Source organism: Melospiza melodia, chromosome 8 (assembly GCF_035770615.1).
Source record: "Melospiza melodia melodia isolate bMelMel2 chromosome 8, bMelMel2.pri, whole genome shotgun sequence".
Lineage (NCBI taxonomy): Eukaryota > Metazoa > Chordata > Aves > Passeriformes > Passerellidae > Melospiza > Melospiza melodia.
This window is the reverse complement of record NC_086201.1, coordinates 7,114,321-7,133,675: the sequence shown is the minus strand read 5'-3', so window position 1 is coordinate 7,133,675 and position 19,355 is coordinate 7,114,321. Positions and strand designations below refer to the sequence as shown.

Genomic DNA, 19,355 nt, shown 5'->3' with positions numbered 1-19,355 from the left:
AATTTCTGTTTGTGTTTCCAGAGACCAAATTCAGTTCAACTCTAAGTGCCAGCCTTTAGAGGCTTTACTCCTTTAGTCCCATTTATTACTAGCACAAGTAGCCTGGATGCACTTGTACAGCTGAAGGTCAGAACCAGATATAAAAACTCTGACACTTACTTCTCTGGTCTTCATTACCACATTAATCTTTTTAGGCAGGATTATCTGTTTTATTGGATTTAACCCTAGTTTATCCTCATCTATTAACTGCACATAGTCATGTACACATCTCATTTAAGACAAAAAATAACAATCTGGCTTTTTTCAACTTAATAGTGAGTGTTGACAATTTTAAGTGTTAGCTTGATAGTCCTGAAAAGATAGGTTTCCTTTTCTACAGAAAGAACTAACTACTAGAACCAAGTAGTGCAGCCTCTTCTGCCACTTCCACCTTCAGCACTTAGCTGAAAATAATCAGCAGCTATTAGACTGAGCAGAAGTTCTGCTCCTGGACAATAAAACACATTATCACATAATTAAAAATCAGGAAGGACTTTGCATGAACATTTTCTACCATGCAGAGGACTGAAACAGGAGTCAGGAGAGTAATTCTGAATTTTTTAGTAGCTTTTGGCCAGCACACTGAATTTTCAGATCATTTCCACACATAGCTCCCTTGTCTTTCACTGGGGCAGAAACTTTAAAAGCAGGAGAGTGACCCCTTTGCCCTGAATCAGGGCAGCCCAGTGAGGCTTTAGAGGCTTCCAGAATCCCAGCCATGCCAGTTTGGGAACAGCCCACTGGGCACAATGAACAGTGGGTTAGCAAACTCTTTGTAATTATACAGTCTTTCAGTTTTGGCAAGAAATAAATTCTGCTGCACATTTAGAGAACAGGAAATATGCTCTTCCCCAGTGCTTCTGGGGACTCCTGCAATATATTACCAAAACAAACAACTCCAGCCACTCACTCAAGCCATCAAGTTTGACATCAAATTCAATACAGGAGAATTATGAACAAACTTGTCTAAAGGGGCTGAGAGGAACCACCCACACTGGAAATGACCATGCAAGCAGAGCTGGGTTCCTGGGAATCAGGTGCACAAGGCTTTGGTTCAGCTGCTGTGGGTTTATGGGGACCAATGCCACCAAGCACTGCTGCTCCTGCTCCTGCCCAGGCACTGAGCTGCAAGCCAGTGGCTACATGGAGAGAGCAAAACTAAGGCAAGTTTCTCCTTCCTGTCTCCCTTTACACATTAAACACATTTCCAGAGCTGATATTCTTGTTTCTTGTGGCTCACTAGAGTATTTCTGCTCACCTGTTCATGCTCCTTCTCAAGCTCTTCCTTCTGATGTGTGTAAGATCACTTGCAGTCTTCACACCTTCACTTCCACTTATCTCCTCCCACCTATTTGTGAACAGGTTTCCCTTATCCACTGATGGAAGACACAAGCACTGTACACCTGCCTTTAGACTATGAAAGCTGGCAACTCTCAAAGGCTGGCTGTAGTATAAAAATAATTTTCAACTTCTCACTTGGTGCATGTATTTTCTGACGATATCTCCTACATCACAGGTTTTCCCTTTTTGGGTGGTTAATTAAGAACGACATCAGGAAGAAGTACACAACTCAAGATTTCCAACAAGCACCTGGAAATTCTGACCTGCTCCTCTAGAGACATCCATGGAAAAAGCTTCTTAAATGGAAAACTGTGCCAGCCACTGCCACAGGGCACTTTTTAATGCTTACCACCAGGAAGAGGAGGTTCCCAAGAGATAATGATTTTTCCCCAACACTCAGAAATTATTTCTAAATAAGCAATGTCACCATGGATGCCAATCACAATGTGCATCATAAAGATGTAATTACACAATGGCAGTGGTGTGAACAGCACACACTGAGCCAAATCCCCTCTCACTATTCATTCCAAGCCCCTGGGCTGTGACTGTCCATGGCACACAAGCACTCCAGGATCCAAGCATCAACTAGCACTATTTAGAAGACCCTGCCTTTTCCCCAAAGAGTTCACTACCCACACAGGCAAACAAACAGCAGAAGAGTGACAACAAAGCCTGTTTTGCAAATTGGATCAGAAATCTAATATTTTCCAGGATTATAAAGGATTTAGGTGGCAAAGGTAATTACAGACCTTGTAGGACACCAAAGTACCAAAGTTAAAGAACATGACCATTAATGAATGTAGTGAAGAAGGGTTTTAAGCACTTGGTTATTTACAGTCACACAGCAAGGTACTTAATGGAAAGCACAACTTTTCCATGTAGTTTGGAGAAGGAAGAAAAGCCACTTCACAGCCAGGTAAGGCCCTACACCAGGCCTGGCACCATCATTAATTTCCAGACTAACTAGAGAGTGCATCATGCCAAGCGGTATGGAAATAACACAATCCAAACATCACAGTCATTCCCACAGTCTAGACAGTCTCCTCTTGCAGGACATGCAAGTCTGATCACCAGCTCCAGACTTGAAAAACTGTGTCATGAGATCTTCATTATGAAAGATCCCGTGGAATATCAAAAGATGCCTTATCATAATGCAATGGACACGCAGCCAAAACAAACAGAAAGTATGGAAAAGCAAATTCCTGACAAAGCAAAAACTGAATTAAAGTTTATGAGAACTGGACTTGGAAGGGAAAGGACAGGAAAAATCACAGTTGCCCAAATTATATGAATTTGTACAAAGCTAAATAGGTTTAGTACAGGAAGACATTACTTCCTTACTACATTTTAATATTTCCTTTAAATCTTGGAGAGAAGTTGCAGAGAGATGTGATTATGCTCTGCCAAGAGAAAAACAATAAAAAAGCTCATGGGACTTAATGGCACAAAGAATATTGTCCAAAATATAAAGTCCAAATCTCTTTCAGATGAGCTGTAAATAGTTTTCCTGTCTACTTGTAAAGTGTTCAGTGGACAGAAATGGGCCAAGAGTATTTCCCAGTTTCTGCTCTCTCTTTTATTCACCCTCAGCAGATTATTTTCTGTATACCTATGCTGTGTCACTGCCCAGAGGGAGCTGAGAAGCCAGGAGAACCTTACCCTGCTCTCCTGGTGCTGTGGGGCAGTTATGGATCGGGGCTCATGGGCTGGATGCTGAACAAAAACTTGTTGCCAGTAAGGAATTTGCACTCTCACATGCAATTTAAAGCACTGCAATTTAAAGCACTGCTTGAGCTGACTCGTTCCAAGGGCCAGCACTGACTTCACAGAACAAGCCCCAAGAACACTGCATGAATTTAAATAAATGGGAAATTAATAGAAGCAGCACAACCGAGAGACTCTTGCTATATAAATTTTGTCCTTCCTTGTACAGGAACTTTCTCTCCTTCCTGCTAACCTTTTCTGCCCCATGCAGGGAAAAAAACCTTTAATTAAAAAAAATATTAAAAGAAGTCTTAAGAAGATAAATTAATGGATTTCTCTCTGTTTCCCAAATTAACAACAGAAACACACCTTTTACAGAAGCGATTGCTGGTATTATTAATTCTACAGTAATAATTTAACTACTGGCCACCAAAAAATAAACCAAACAAACCAAGCCCAACAAAAATCTAGCAACTTCTTTTACTTCTTGTAACACACTAATTTCCCCAGGTACTTCAAGAACAAAGTTGCAACACCAAGTATACCACAGCAGTTTCACTACTATTAATTTGTATAAATTTACCTTCCTAGTTTGCATAAAATTAAAACTGTTGGCCCAGTGCACACATTCACCTTTCCTGTTCCTCATCCTTAGATGTTGTGACTAATTCAGTCCTACCTGAGATCCCTTTTTTGCATGAGCTAAAACCAGAGCAGAAATGTTCTGCCTTTTCAGCCTGCAGATTGGTGGCCCTATTCAGGTCACCCTTGCAAAAATATTAATCCAGTGAGTGTGTGGCTTACTTGAGTCAACTCCTGCCATTGCCTGGAGGAGCTCAGGATTGCAGAGCTTAACCTTTGATATGAAAATGCCTGCAATTCACTGTTATTAGTGCATGGGCACATCACTGCCATTAGGCAGTGAGGTATTGCCTGGAGCAGGATCCATCTGCTCCCAGTCATAAAGCAGGATTTGCTTCACGCTGGAGCCAAGTGCCACTCCAGTACTCCGTCCACCCATGGATGCTCTGAGACTGCCCTGCCCTTTCCGCACCGTACGTCCCCTGCTTTGTTATCTAAAAATGGCAATTTCTACTGGAGGGCACTTTGGCCAACATGACATGCTTTCTACACATTGCCTCTGTTTTACTTCCAGACCTTATATAAATGCATTTTGATGTTGCTGTTGTTTTTTTTTTTTTGTTTGTTTGGTTTTGTTTTTTTTTGGTTTTTTTTTTTTTTTACGTGTTCAGTGATTTTTACATAACTCTGTTTGACTTCTTTTTTACGTTGACTTGCTGAAGAGTGAGACACCACTTCGGTGAGCTCCAGCTGAAGGGGAAAAGCTTATTTCTGCCTCTCTGGCTGGAGCGCTGGTGTTTCCGTGCCGGTGATTCCGGAGACGCTGCGGGCGCAGGGAGAGCAGCGCTGCCTTTGGAACGGGGCGATCCCGGGAATTCCGGGGGCGCCTTTCCCGTGCCTGCAGCGCCCTCTGCTGGCGCCAGCGGGGAGCGCCCGGCCGGGCCCGATCCATGGGGATCGCTCTGCGGGACAAACCGCGCTCGGAGCTCACTGCCAGCTCTCCCGCTCGGAGCCTGCGGGACAAACCGCGCTCGGAGCTCACTGCCAGCTCTCCGGCTCGGAGCCTGCGGGACAAACCGCGCTCGGAGCTCACTGCCAGGAGCTCGGAGCCTGCGGGACAAACCGCGCTCGGAGCTCACTGCCAGCTCTCCCGCGCGGAGCCTGCGGGACAAACCGCGCTCGGAGCTCACTGCCCGCTCTCCCGCTCGGAGCCTGCGGGACGAACCGCGCTCGGAGCTCACTGCCAGGAGCTCGGAGCCTGCGGGACAAACCGCGCTCGGAGCTCACTGCCAGCTCTCCCGCTCGGAGCCTGCGGGACAAACCGCGCTCGGAGCTCACTGCCAGCTCTCCCGCTCGGAGCCTGCGGGACAAACCGCGCTCGGAGCTCACTGCCAGCTCTCCGGCTCGGAGCCTGCGGGACAAACCGCGCTCGGAGCTCACTGCCAGGAGCTCGGAGCCTGCGGGACAAACCGCGCTCGGAGCTCACTGCCAGCTCTCCGGCTCGGAGCCTGCGGGACAAACCGCGCTCGGAGCTCACTGCCAGCTCTCCGGCTCGGAGCCTGCGGGACAAACCGCGCTCCGAACTCACTGCCAGCCCCAGAGCGACCCTGGCTTGGAACAGCGGCTGGTTCTTAGCAAAGGCAATCGGTCTCTCGTTGGAAAATGACTGCTGAAAGTGTCAGCAACTTAAATCATAGAGAATACCTAAATTCATAATAACTTCAAAATGCAGAATTTCTAAATATCAATGTGAAAAATGCATGTATTTTATGATTGGCTGTTCGCAAATACTAGAATGAATATTATATGTGTTGTTAGAAAACAATGCTGTATTAATTTTCTTACACACTGTGTTAAACACAGTTTTAGGTTATAAAAATTGTTAAAATAGAAAATATGCTATGTAAGATGCTTTGTTTATAGTGAGATAGATAGCAGCCACAGGACACCTAAATCTTTCAGAGACAGGGAATTTATTGCCTTCTTATCAGAAGAAACGAACTTCTTCCCACCTTGAAGGTGCTGTTAGGATTAGAAGGAAGAAGTTGACACTGATTAGACAGAATCCTGTGTTTGAATGGAATTTATGCATCATGAATGAAGTGTATGAGTATGCAACGGGCTATTGTTCTTAAGGGTTAATCCTTGGTTAACAGGTGTCCTTTTTTGGGCTCGTGATGCCCAGAAAAAGGTACCCGGACGTCCGTAACTCTTTGTTTTTATTGTCTCATATTGTCTTAATTCAATTTGTCCAAATTGTTATTACTCTAATTGTGTTACTATTTTTATAACCATTTTGTTACTATTAAACTTTAAAAATTTTAAAAAACAAGTGATTGGCGTTTTTCACATCCACATATTTGCACATTTGAAGCAAATAACAAAAGGTACCCAGGACATAAGGGTTTATGTTTGAAAACCACTGAAGATAAAACTGCAAAGTTGTGAATGAGGGCATCTGGCCTAATGAAGTATGAAAAACTAATGAGGTCCAGGAGCATTAAACCAGGCTTGTAAAGAATTTCGATAATCATTATTGATGCTAAAGCTGCTGCTAATGTCACTGAGCTTCCATGAGGGCTGTATGATGGAGTTTCTGAGAAAAAGGAGCCAGACAGCAGGGCTCTCTGTGCATAAATACACAGCTTCACAGAGAGGGCAGCACAAGGGCCAGATTGCTTTTTTCTAGTTTAGGATATTTCATATTCAATGAGACATTTCAAAACGGATACTTGCGCTCTCTCTGCTACTTTCTAATTAAAGCACAGATAGATGCTTTCCTAGAACATAAGGACCCAGAAGGTGGGAAAGAACATTTAGCCTTTTGTACCTCATCTTTAACACTTCATTTATTACTAAATATCCTCTATTTTTAAATGACTCGGGTGCTGCTGCTACAGCAGCCTCCCCCACGGCCGGAGGGGATGGCAGGATTCATCACTCCGGTGTCTGAGTGCCCTGGGAGAGCTGAGAGCACCAGGAAGGGTAAATGCAGCTCCCAGGAGAGGCACAATTTCCTGCAGTCATGGGCTGCCTCTCCAACTGTGCATTTTCAGCTTCCTACAAGGAATTTAAAAAGAAAAAATAAATTTTGCTTTCTATCTTCATTTCACTCAGCTCAACACAGCACCATCAAGCTGGGGTATGGTCTCTTTCTTCTCACCAAAAACTAGCACCCATGCTTAAAGCCTGAACGGGAGTAAAGAGCAAACAACTGAAAATGCATACAAACACCCAGGCAATTTGGGAAAGATGAGAGCGCAGTCAAACTTTCAACTGACTTTAATGCAATTTCAGTCAAGACCTTTTCTACACTTCAACACATCCATCTCCATGTGAACGCTCCAGTTTGGCAGTGCTTGATGAGAAGAGGCAGATCTTCTCAAAGCTGATTACAATTCACGTTTCAATCAGGCAACCAGAGTGGTTTGCACTTCCCATGGTTTTTGAAGAGACTGTTACATATATCTAAATCCACCACATTTAAGAAACTTGTAACAAGCAGAAGTGACTCAGTTCCTTATAATAATGGGACATGTTACTGACTCTGCTAGTTTTTTTAAGCCTTTTCTATTTCTTCCACTCTTTATTTAAAAACTTGCAGCCTCCACTGTTTTACTGCAAAAACTGTTTGTAAAGCAAGAATTGTGCTGATCGCATCAAAACTCATTAATATAACTTGTTTTTCCATTATTAGCACCATCTGAGCCTGTTGAAAGCCTTAACCAGGGCTTTAATTTTTCCACAGAGAGCTTTAAATTAATTAGTGGTTTACATGCTAACAAAGAATCTGATACATTCATAAATCAATCTAATGCAGAAGGATTACCAGAGGGTGGAAACCTATTCAGCGGGGAGTTCACATTCACTTAACATGGTGTGTTCTCAACAAAAGGGTGCAGGTGTGGGATGGATGGGCACCAGGAAGAGCCCATGATAATCACTTTGCATCACTTAAAGCGCAGCAGGACACATGGTAAATCAGAGCCTAGGGCCCACCCTAAGTGAAACCCATGTAGATATAAAAGGCAGCAGCATCCCACTTTAACCTTCGCAGCTAAATTGCCAGAGTGGTACAATTTCTTTTATGTAGGTTACAGGCCACTGAACTAATGGAAAATAGAGTTGAACTGAAGGACTTGGATGGAAAGAACAAACCAACAAAACTGTATAGCACAGATACAAATAAAGGTATGAAATACAAAATGTAACTTTTTTTTCTGGGTAATTATTAAACTTATTCAAGCTTTCAAAATGTACTTGTATATCCTTTTGGTTCATTTTAGGCTTTTAAACTAGTTTCTGCTAAAATAACACTCTGCTACAAGAACTCTACTGTTAAAGTGTGGCAACATTTTTCTCATATTTTTCCTAACCTGGCACTGTTCACTGTTAAGAAAATTTCACAATGAACACTTTTCCTGCTTATGTTTTGTGTCCAAAGGTGAAAATTCATACACTTCAAAGATACAAAAAATACTTTCATGACTAACGTGGTTTTCAGTCTTCAGAATGTTTTGAAATAAACTTGTGATTTGCTTTGAAAGCTGCTTATTTTAAAAATGGGATCTCTGTCACTACAGACACCTGCACAGTCCCCATCAAATGCAGTGAGAAGTGTACACAGATGAACTGATCATCTCAATTTCCTTTACAAAGAGTCATCCTTGATGAGTCAGAAGAGACATGACTAAGAAAATTGTGAACATGCAGACTATCAAATAAAAGGCCATGAGTGACAGGAACAGCCAAACAATCCTGGGTCAGTGATGCTGGAACTTTCAAGGGATGGATTTGCAATAATTCCACATTTTGATAGTGAACAATCAATATTTACTGATGGTGGTTCATAAAATAAAGAAACTTGAGCAATTGTCAGGTATTCAGCCTGAATGATTCAGTTCACAATTGGAGTAAGGTCATAAATCCACATCATCCAATATACCAGGTATCAGATTTTCCGTACAAAGATATGGAAAAAACGTATTACAAGATTATTTGTATGGCTTTGGTGATGTTTGTCTTAAAATGAAACATCTTCATTTCACCTTCACTGGTAGTACCTTCCAGTAACAAATCAGTCAGGAAAACTGTAACTCTGGGACAGATCAAAAACCCAATTATTTGGGGAGCACTGTGGGTCGCACACGCTGGTACCACACAGCACACACCGACTGATCTTCAGCCTCAGGAAAACTTCTCCTTGTGTACATCCTTTCCACCATCACTCACCAGATGTTTACAGATGCACAGACCCATTTTGTGAGCAAAGCCACCCCATTGTAGCGGCTTCTACAGCCCATGCTCTGTGTTTATTAGTCTCTGTTTTATGTACGTGTCCACCTTGCTGTGGTTCCTGGGTGCTGGATGAATCCCAGTGGGAAGGACAGGGAACACCCACTGCACCACATCCTTCTAGCACCCACAGGGACAGGGGACATGTTCCCTGCTCCCTGAATCTGCTCACCCTCACAGAATCACAGAATAAAGAGGCTGGAAGAGACCTCTAAGATCATCGAGTCCAACCTATTCCCCAACACCTCAACTAGACTGTAGCACCAAGTGCCATATCCAGTCTTTTTTTAAACACATCCAGAGATGGTGATTCTACCACCTCCCTGGGAAGAGCATTCCAGTATTTATTACTCTTTTGGTGAAAAGTTTTTTTCTAATATCCAACCTATCCCTTCCCTGACGTAGCTAGAGACTGTATCCTCTGGTTCTGTCAGTGCTGCCCTGTAGAAGAGACCGACCCCACCTGGCTACAGCCTCCCTTCAGGAAGGTGTAGAGAGCAATAAGGTCACCTCTAAGCCTCCTCTTCTCCAGGCTAAACAGCCCCAGCTCCTTCAAACGTTCCTCACAGGGTTTGTGTTGCAAGCTCCTCACCAGCCTTGTTGCCCTCCTCTGGACACACTCCAGCATCTCAACGTCCTTCACAAACGGAGGGCCCAGAACTGGACACAGCACTCAAGGTGTGCCCTCACCAGCACCAAGAACAGGGGAGCAATGACCTCCCTGCTCCTGCTGGCCACACTATTCCTGATCCAGGCCAGGATGCCATTGGCCTTCATGGCCACCAAGGCACATTGCTGGCTCATGTTCAACTGTCTGTCCAATAGTACCACCAGGCCCCTTTCTGCCTGAGCACTGTCCAGCCAGTGAGCCTTACAAACACACACCCTTATGTGTTTCACATAAAGTGGGCACTTCTTACCCTCTTGACCTATCTGTGCCAGCAAAACCCAAACAATTCTCTTCTTTAGAGAAGCAGAAAACACTAGTGGGTATTACATGAGGTGCCAGCCTGCCAAAGGCTTGTGTGATGCTCTGCACAGCTCCCAGGATGCAGGGCAGCTCCCTGTGCTCCCTGCCTTCCTTCCCACTGCAAGAAATGCTCTCCACGTGACCCAGCGAGGCGCTGCAGGTGCCACTAAAGGTGCCACGTGCTGTCACCTGCACCCGTCCCAAACGAAGGAGCTGTTTCCATGAAAACTTCCACGCCGATCTCACCAGCACAACAAACAAAAAGCAAACGGGAGCGAGTAAAGGCGATTAGCTAATTAGTGATTAAATAAAGCCATGGCAGGCAGGCTGGGGGATGCCATTGCTTTGATCCCGGTGACAGCAGGGCCAGGCCCTCGGGCGCCCTGTGGCTGGCTGGTGGCCCTGCCCAGCCTGCTGTCCCCAGGGGATGCCCATCACAGGGCACAGAGCAGCACACGGGCTGGCTGCTGGCAGCCAGTGCCACTCAGGAGGGAGCCCCCATGCTTGCCAAGGGCTTGCTGGCTCAAAATCCCTCACTGAAATTTGGCTACAAGCATTTGGAAAGGATCTGCTACTTTGGAAAGGATCTGCTCCAAAGCCAGGGTGTGCTGCCGGCTCCTCGCCCTGGGAACGCGGCTCCAGGACTTTCTTAATCCCTGCCCTCCCCTGGGCTCAAATGCTCCAGCCCTTGGACCCTGGCTGCTCTCACGCTGCTCGAAGCCACGCAAGTTCATTAATGTTAATTAATGACTGCTGTGTTTCATATTAAAATCACCAGCTCTGAGACACAAAGAACTTTCCATACATCAACTGCTTCAAAGCAATCGTCTCCACAGGCGCGCTGGCTCTAGCTCAGGATAATTGTGCATATTGCCCTCAGGGAAGAGGGAAAAAACGACCCAGTATTTACCCTGGGGGAAGAGTGCACCCCCGGAGAGCTACCTGTCAGCTCCTAATGGGTTACAACACTTGGCCTCTCAACAAATTACACAAAATTACACCCTGGTCACAGACAGAAGTGATGCACAAACCCATAGTGAAAAGCACAAGAAGCGTCTGACAGGCAAGAGAGGAGACCACAACGTGGGTGCACATACCAAAAACCTTAGCAGCTCTGGAAGGTTAATCAGTATTGCTCATTTCACACAGTCTGGGATTATCCCACTAAGTATATTTTACACTCAATATATTATATTACTGCTATGCCTCCAAGGGAATGCTAGTTTTAAAAAAATAAAGGAAATATTTCAAATAGAGTAAACAGCTCTTCCCAGATTTTGACATTTATTTACACTGAAAACTAAAATGCAATTGCAAATCCAATGCTTGATCTTTGCCATTCTTCCTCAGGCAAAATTCCTCACGGAGGCAGCAGGAGTTTTATCTCAGTCACAGACTCCTGAATTGCAATTTACCTGATAAAAGTTTGTTCCCCATTTCCTCCAGGACTTCTGTGCCCATTCTCATAAATTACCCACAGGCCAGGCTTCCCAACTGCTCAAACCCCATCTCAAAGACTCCTTGTGGCCAGCCCAGCCATGCTGCAGACCCAAGGGCAGGAATAGGGGGGTGTTGTTGGGATGGGAGAGGGCAGCGGCTCCCACACCTGGGCTGGGCACATCTGGGGCTCTGGTGGGAGCAACAAACCCAGAGCTGGTTTCTCCCACTTGTCACTTAGGTCCCTCCAAACCTCATCTCACCATGTTAATCATTAAAGGTTTATAAATGGCTCTCACTGGAGGCAGGTGTGATTTTAAGGACCCTGCATCCCACAGCTCACAGAGCATCCCCTCCCCAGAGACCTGCTACAGCTGCTCCCCACTAAGTTAAACAAACTTGGGACCACCAAAGTATTTCACAGCCAACTGTGCAATCACTCAGATCACTGGCACTTCCACATATGTTCAAGGGGATAGTTTGGGTTTTAAGGTTTTTGAACAAGCCTTCTTTCTCCCATGGAAGCTTAAGACATTTTATCTGAAGACAGGGACAAACAAACTCCTTAACAGATGGAAACAGTTCCTCAGATATTAAGTAATTAAGCACACTCAGCACATGTTGGCTCCCAAAGAAAATTGTTTTGAGGAGATAAGGCACTCTATAAATTGAGGTTTGCGGTCAACTAAAAATCTGCCATTTCATCTTTTGCTCACAAGGCTAATCTCATGAATTCGTACACAAAAAATGAAGATACAAGGAGCATTACATGATTTACAAAATTATCAGATTGAGGGGTTTTTCTAAGCTTCCATGCTTGTGTTCTTTCATTTTTCTGTGGTTAGCTAAGATTTAACAGGCAAGTAAATCTGCTGCCTTTTGATCTGAAATTGCCTTTCTGTGCTTGCCTTGCTTCTAATTCCAGTGAGGAACGGAAGCAGCTTTTCTCTCCCATGGCTTTTCCAAGGAAACCAGGCCTTGAGTTTCCTCACATTTATGAACATTTTCCTCACATTTATGCCAATTTATGCCATAAATTGGCAACCTTTTGTTGTGCCCAAGACATGGATGCTCCAGTGACCACCTCCATCCAGCCCAAAGGTGAGCAGGACAAGGATTGCAAAGCAGTGAGCAGGCACAGCTTACCATGGCTCCTTCGCTCTTACTCTGGGCAACCTCCCGCTGCAGCCGAGCCACACACAGCTTCTCCCTGAGGAAAGAAAAGCCTGTGAGCAGCAGTTCACTCTCCCCTGGCTCCCCCACCAGCTCTCCTCCCTCTGCTCCCCTGCAGGACCTGGTGGTTGTGTTATTATTTCATTTTTATTTCATTTATTTCATTATTTCATTCCGTGGCAGTTTGACAGAGTTGCCAATAAATCAGCTGAATCCAAATTTGCTTCACTCAAACAACAAAGCAGCTCATCATGCTGCTGATATGGAAGCAGACTGTGCAAATCAGATTGTGTTATTTATTTTCCTATAGCCCTGCACATCAGCTTTATTCTGCACCATGCCTGAAGTCTGTTGCACCATCAATAAATATATGCATAAAATTGAAATTAAAAACATCTATTCTATATATAAACACAATGTGATGCATTTTGCAACTACTGAATTATTAGATCTTTTTTAATTAGCCTTTTTTCATATAAGATCCTTATACAAATATTTGGCTCGACTCAACTAATAGTTAATTTGTTTAATTAAGGATTTGGCAACCACAACACATTTTCAAGTACACTGAGAAGTTGTAAGAAAGAAATGAAAAGTAGTGATTAGCATACATAGAAAAGGAAAGATAATTTCCCATTGTATGGCCTGGGGAAACTCCATCCCCCAAAAACCTGCAAAAGTGCCAAGCCAGGGCAGAAGTAGGACCCAGGCTTGGAAAATGCTCCTATCATTGACTGGGTCAGTCTTACCCAACATGAAAAACTAACTGCTCTATGGTATTCCCAAACTTGCAGAATAAAAAGTAGCCTTTAGAGCATTTCTCAAGCACCATTCCCGATGAGAAAAATCTGCACGTGCCTGCCTAATTCCTGTGGAATGACAGCTCTCCTGTCACTCAGTCACAGCTCAGTGTGCCTGGGTCACTGCACCAGGCCCCCTCTCCATTTCAGCAGAAGATGTGGTGATTAAGCTGAGTCTCCGTCACAGCACCCATCAGCATTCCCCATACAGCCAACAATTGTGGGTATCAGATTAGCACCAGGCATTGCCAAAATCCTGATCTGTACACAGGGATGATGCTGAAACCACTAAATATCAGCAAAAGTTGAAGATGATACAGCCACAGCCCTGCAGAAATTGTGTTTGTGTTCTCCAGCGTGATATCTAGACCTTCGTTGGCACATGTGAAAAATTATGGAAAATTGAGAAGTGCAATTAGTCAAGAGCCTTAACATAGGTGTCCTAAACTCATCTTCTAAACTACATGTACCACTCCCCCCCTTCCTTGCTCAGATACTATCACAGGAAAACTTTAAAACTGGTTAATCCTATTTTTAGGGTTTAGTTCATCTGCTGGAAATAGCCCCTCGCATTTTTGCACTGCTTCAGTGCCCTAATATGTTCTAGTGGAAAAAGCAAGTATTCCCTTTGAGGAGGTTTTGACCTTTTAATTGCAAAACAAATGCCTAAAGATATTTTATGAGAAAATATGTGGGGGGTGGGGGAAAATAAACAAACCCCCCCACAAACCACTCCTCCATACACTTCCTGCCAGTGGTCTGGAGAGATTTATTTAGCTATGTCTCCTACATCAGGAATACTCCTACTTCCCTCACTCCATGTTAACTCCAACACAGAATCAGTTACACATTTCTGGAATTCTATGAGAATGAATTTCACTCAAGGTCTATTCATAAAGAGGCTCCTCCATCAATGCCAGGTATTCCCTGACTGGGTGAAGATCATTCAAACAGATATTCCCAAAGGGTTTTCTTAGCAATTTTCCCAGTGAAGGACAGCAAAGCATTCTCTAACTTTGTTTGTAGCATTGCTGCTATTAGGAACAAAACCACATTTAAATAGCAGAAAAAGAAAAAGAAACCTGACTATTATGTGGAGGAGGGGAAAAACAGTGCCATAGTGGGTACAGAAGAGCCAACTTTTTCCAACAGTGTCTACAAACACTCAGCTTCGAGGCAAGCAAACTCTGTGCTCCTGCTTCCCCCTGCCACCTGCGCTGCCCAGGTGAAGGAGCTGTGGACTCAGAGCCAGACCATCGGATGGTTTCCCTCCTCTGGGCAGGATGAGTGGCAGCAGCTCAGCATGCCCATGGACCACAGGCATCCCTGAGGCTGCTCTGAGCTCTGTCAGGGATGCACTTGGCCCACTGCCTGCTGCGAGCCGTTTCCCACCACCTCCACACAAACACGCCCGCGTGCAGGGCAAGGAACGTGCTCAGGCTCCCTGCACAAGCCAACAGCATTTCAAACTAATGTGCAGTGCTGGAAGTTTCCATATGAGATGGATGACAGGAAAAAACAAGGACCTTCATGTCTAAGGATGACCAAACAAACCCTGTGGTTATTATCCACCATCTCAGTCAGTTCTGATTAAGGCAGCACCTTCAGTGGCTACTCTCAGCCCCCATTTTTAACATGGTGTTACGACTGAATAAACATTTTGCTATGATTGAGTTGCAAAAATCATAAGATTTTAGCTGCTTTAGCCTTTCAGATGTTTCAAATGCAGAGAACATTTGACATGTAGCTTCAAAGTTAATCTTGTTTTTTAATCTTAGCTTTTAAATAGGAAAAAACAGTAGCATCACTTTGTTGCTATATGGCTTTATTTATTTTTAATCAAGCATGTTTCATCCCTATAGCATGTTTAATTAACAAAGTTAATTAGCAACTAAAGCCAACCTGCAAGGAAACAAAATCTTCTCTGGGGATTTTAAAAATTAAAACATGTTCATTGAGGAGGTCTCATGTTCTCTTTTGAAAAACCTCCAAATGATAAAAGGTTTACAAAAATGCTCTTTGAAAGCACACTTTATGCTCTTAGGTTTGAATATTTGTATTGTAAGTGGCAAAATTCCCAGCCAAAGACTTTGCAAAGAAATAATTAAAGAAGCGAAACAAGGATTCAATTATATCCTTTCCAGATGGAACCAAGCACAAAAGTAGTCAGTGTGTGCATGGAAGAAAGATACATTTCAAATCTCAGTATCACTGGTAGATACTGCAGTAGCTTGTTCTAAAAAACAACAGTTTGAGGAAAGTCCATTTATTCCAAGAAAAACACAAATGTGCTAAATAATTCTGCATATTTGGAACTCTCCTTAGACTAAAATTCCTTCTTCACTCTCCTTTCCCACCAGGTTCACTCATTTGACTGCCAGACAAAAGAATCCCTGTATCAGGTGGCAGTGACAGCTCAGGGCTCCACCACAGAGCTGCTCTGCTCCAGCTTCTCCCCATCCACAGGACAGAGGCAGGGAAGTCAATTCAGGCACAAACCCCTGCCTAATTATGAGAATTATCCCCTAATTCTGAACAGATGCTGATGCTCCTCCTGATGTGGTAACACATCTCCTCAGATCAAGCACCGCAATAAAAGCCATGCTGGGTCCATGAAAGGCTCCATTTTTCTCAGTTGTTCTTTTTGTATTGCTTCTGATACAATAAACCCAAAAACTCTAGCAGGGTACTTCAGCTTCCCAAACTTTGATCTTCATTTTTATTTGGAAACCTCAGATTCAGAAACTGCCAGATAATAGGGTTTTACACCTGCATCTAACAAAGAAAGATATTACTTAAATTAGCTTCTGAATAAAGTAAAATTGTGCTGCAATATATCCATTTGCCAAGACCTAAGCTATACAGAACCAGGATGTATTTACAGTGATAAATAGTAATTAAGTACTGTTTTAATGATGAAATGCAGTTTTATCTTTAATGAAGAACAAAGTCAAGACTCAAAAAGAATGGGAAATATTTCAGAAATATCATCTGAAACTGAAGTTAATTCTTCAGCAAACTTTAAGCCCCATGATCCCCTGGGAGAAGGGCTCCATCCACTCTGACACTGTCCTTTCCTGTCCTATCAGCCCCTCAACCTTCCAGCATGCACTGACAGCTCTTACAGTTTTGACAAGTGTCAACATTGATGAAGATTTCAAATTTTTCCTATTTTGTAAGTAAGTTACTACTTCTCTGCAAAACAAAATTCAATAGGTATGAAGCTTCCAAGCTACTAACTTGTTTCTCTACCCACCTTTTTTTTTTTCAAGAACAGGAATGCGTTTTCTTCGTGTTTCATCCTGTCTTGGAATTTTTCCCTCTGAAGCAATTTCACTTAGAAGCACCGCGCACCACAAAGTGAAGCCCACCTTTCCTTGTCATTTTATAACTTTGACTATTTGAAAAGCCATAAAATCACCACTGACAAAGTTAATCTTTGAAAATACAATGAACATTTGTCTTACTGATGGTGACTGTGGCCAAGCACAGTGGCCAAGCCATATTCCAGTGAGTCCTTCCATGAGCCAATAGCCAATGCACCACAAAGTGAAGCCCACCTTTGTTGTCCTTTTATAACTTTCACTACTTGAAAAGCCATAAAATCACCACTGACAAAGTCAAGCTTTGAAAATATAATGAACATTTGTTTTATTGTTGGTGACCAAGCACAGTGGCCAAGCCATATTCCAGTGAATCCTTCCATACCTTCCAGAGGCTATTTTGGAGCAGAGAAATCCCAACCAAGTTTTCACTCTACACTATTGCTGTGAGATTCAGAAGGTGAATAAGTACTTTGTTCTCATGGAGAAAAAGAAAACAGAAGACTGACAGAGACTTAGAACCTGAATCTGCAAAGCCTCCTTGTGCCTTGGAACCACTCCTTATCTACCACCTATCACAATGACTTCTTCTTAACTTTTTCCCCCCTATATCATTATTTGTAGCCACGGCATTATTTTTCCAATGAACCAGAAAAAAAACACAACTAAAGCCCATCAAACATGTATTAAACATAGCACAGTGCTAACAACAGACCCAGGGGCAGGGTGCTGCTTTGTGCAGAGAGATGCAGCTTGTGCCCAGCCTCCCTCAGCTCCTGGTTTTCCAGGGAGTTTCCCATCCGAGTGCTGACCAGGCTTGACCCCACGGGATGGATGAGATGTGACAGGGGAAGAGCTGAGGGTGGAATGGCTGCAGTGAACTCGGCGCCTCTTTCAGCTCCGACCGCGGGCGCGGCGCTCGGCGAGGCTCCTTCCTCTCCTTCCTCTCCTTCCTCTCTGCTCCCTGAATGTCAGAGCACTGTGGAGCTGGGCTCCAGAGCCTCAGCGCCTCAGCCAGGTCTGCCAATAAAGGAGTCACCCCCAACAAAAAGGATATTCATTGCAAATTTAAAGCTGAGCGAAGTACGGGCTTTATTTAACTGCTTTTACAATAATCTCAGGGACTGGGGTTACAATAATGGAAGCACTAATGCTGTCAGGCAGAAGCAGGAAAGATAGAATGAGCCACCAGCAAGGAGCAGCTCCTATTCACTGCTAACTTATTGGTAATAAAAGATAAGCCTACAGAAAATACAATTTACATTAAATTTCTCTTCTATAAGACATGATTCTGTCAAATCCGGACAAGCAAAACAGGTAGTAATTTACTTAAACTGTATTTTCTTTGGGTGACACTAACAGCAAGGAAAGGGAAAATTATAACTATAATCTAAAATAAGGATCAGCAATCCTCATGGGGTCCTCACCAATTTCCAGTGGATTTTCATATACATTAATCTGAAGAAGTTCAAAGACAATCTTCTAGTCACTTTCCCAACAAGACACCAAATAGAATAGAAATGTCATGGAAGAAATCATGGGAGAACAGGTCAGAAAGGGGGAGGCAAAGAGAGGAACATCATGAGGGTAGAGCCTTCATTATAAAAGCAAAAACATTGTCTTTGGCTAAAAAGTGAGACAGTTATGGCAAAGAAATTAGGAAGGAAAGGTTATCAGGAGTCCATGGCAGATTATCCTGAATTGTTTCCATGACAAATTGCTCTCCCAGCACGGGCACCTGAGCAGGGAAATTCCCCTCCTCTGGGCATGAGCATGGGAATGGGCAGCAATGCATTTTTAACACAAGCATCCTCTCTCACACTAGCAATCTTTATCATTTCATTGATTTTTTATTTTAAGCATTGAAATTATGAGTGCAAGGCAGCAAACTTTAATGATTCATTGGTATTTCAGACAACATTTAAAATATATCTATTTATCTATAAATATCTCCATTTATCTATTTATTAATGTTGGAGTGTCCTCTTTCATTATTAGCACTGACTCCACAATACTGCCCACCTTTAAAATTTGTACCTATTTTGGCAAAAAAAAAAAAAAAAAAAAAAACAGTTAGGAGGTCTAGACCCAACGTGTAAAATGGGATTTTTTCTTTTGAACGTTGAAATGGTTTTAAACCTTGCTGATGCAGAAAAAACATCAAGTGAAGAGCAAAAGCTTAATAAATAACTTTCATTAGTAACTGCAAAATAATTAGAATGACAAGAAATAGGGCCACCAAGCAAGACATGGGTGCGGTATCAACTATCACAAACAATGCAGATTCTTGACTAAGAAAAAAATAGGAAAAAAAAGTGATTTTTTTTCCCCCCCATTATGCACATATTGAGGTGGAGGATAAAAGATTAATGTCTGTGTGATACAGTGCCAAATCATTGAGATAATTATGAATTGTACCAAGCAATCATTTTACAAATCTCCTGGAACATCTCACTTTATGACCATTATTCATGAGATTATGCATTCAACTGCAACTCTTTTTCCTGATATATTCCTCCGAAGCCTTTCTTTTGGTCAGAGATTCCAGAGCAAAGAAGAAAAAAAATGAGTTTTTCTAGAAATACAAAAATGGAGGGAATACCTCCCATTTTTCTAACCATCTCTAGTCTGCAGAGAGTAGTGAGAGATACTTACTGAATTTTAATAAACAGCCCAAACAAAGAGCAGTAA

At 43.1% G+C, this 19,355-nt stretch overlaps 1 protein-coding gene across 1 annotated transcript in view; it reads right to left on the bottom strand.

Moving 5' to 3' along the window:
• NCKAP5 (NCK associated protein 5) overlaps positions 1–19,355 on the bottom strand; it is a 380,696-nt gene that overhangs the window by 187,266 nt on the left and 174,075 nt on the right. Inside the window, exon 4 of the mRNA XM_063161631.1 lies at positions 12,515–12,574. Within this exon, the coding sequence (XP_063017701.1) occupies positions 12,515–12,574 (60 nt within the window). The remainder of the gene's footprint in view (positions 1–12,514; positions 12,575–19,355) is intronic.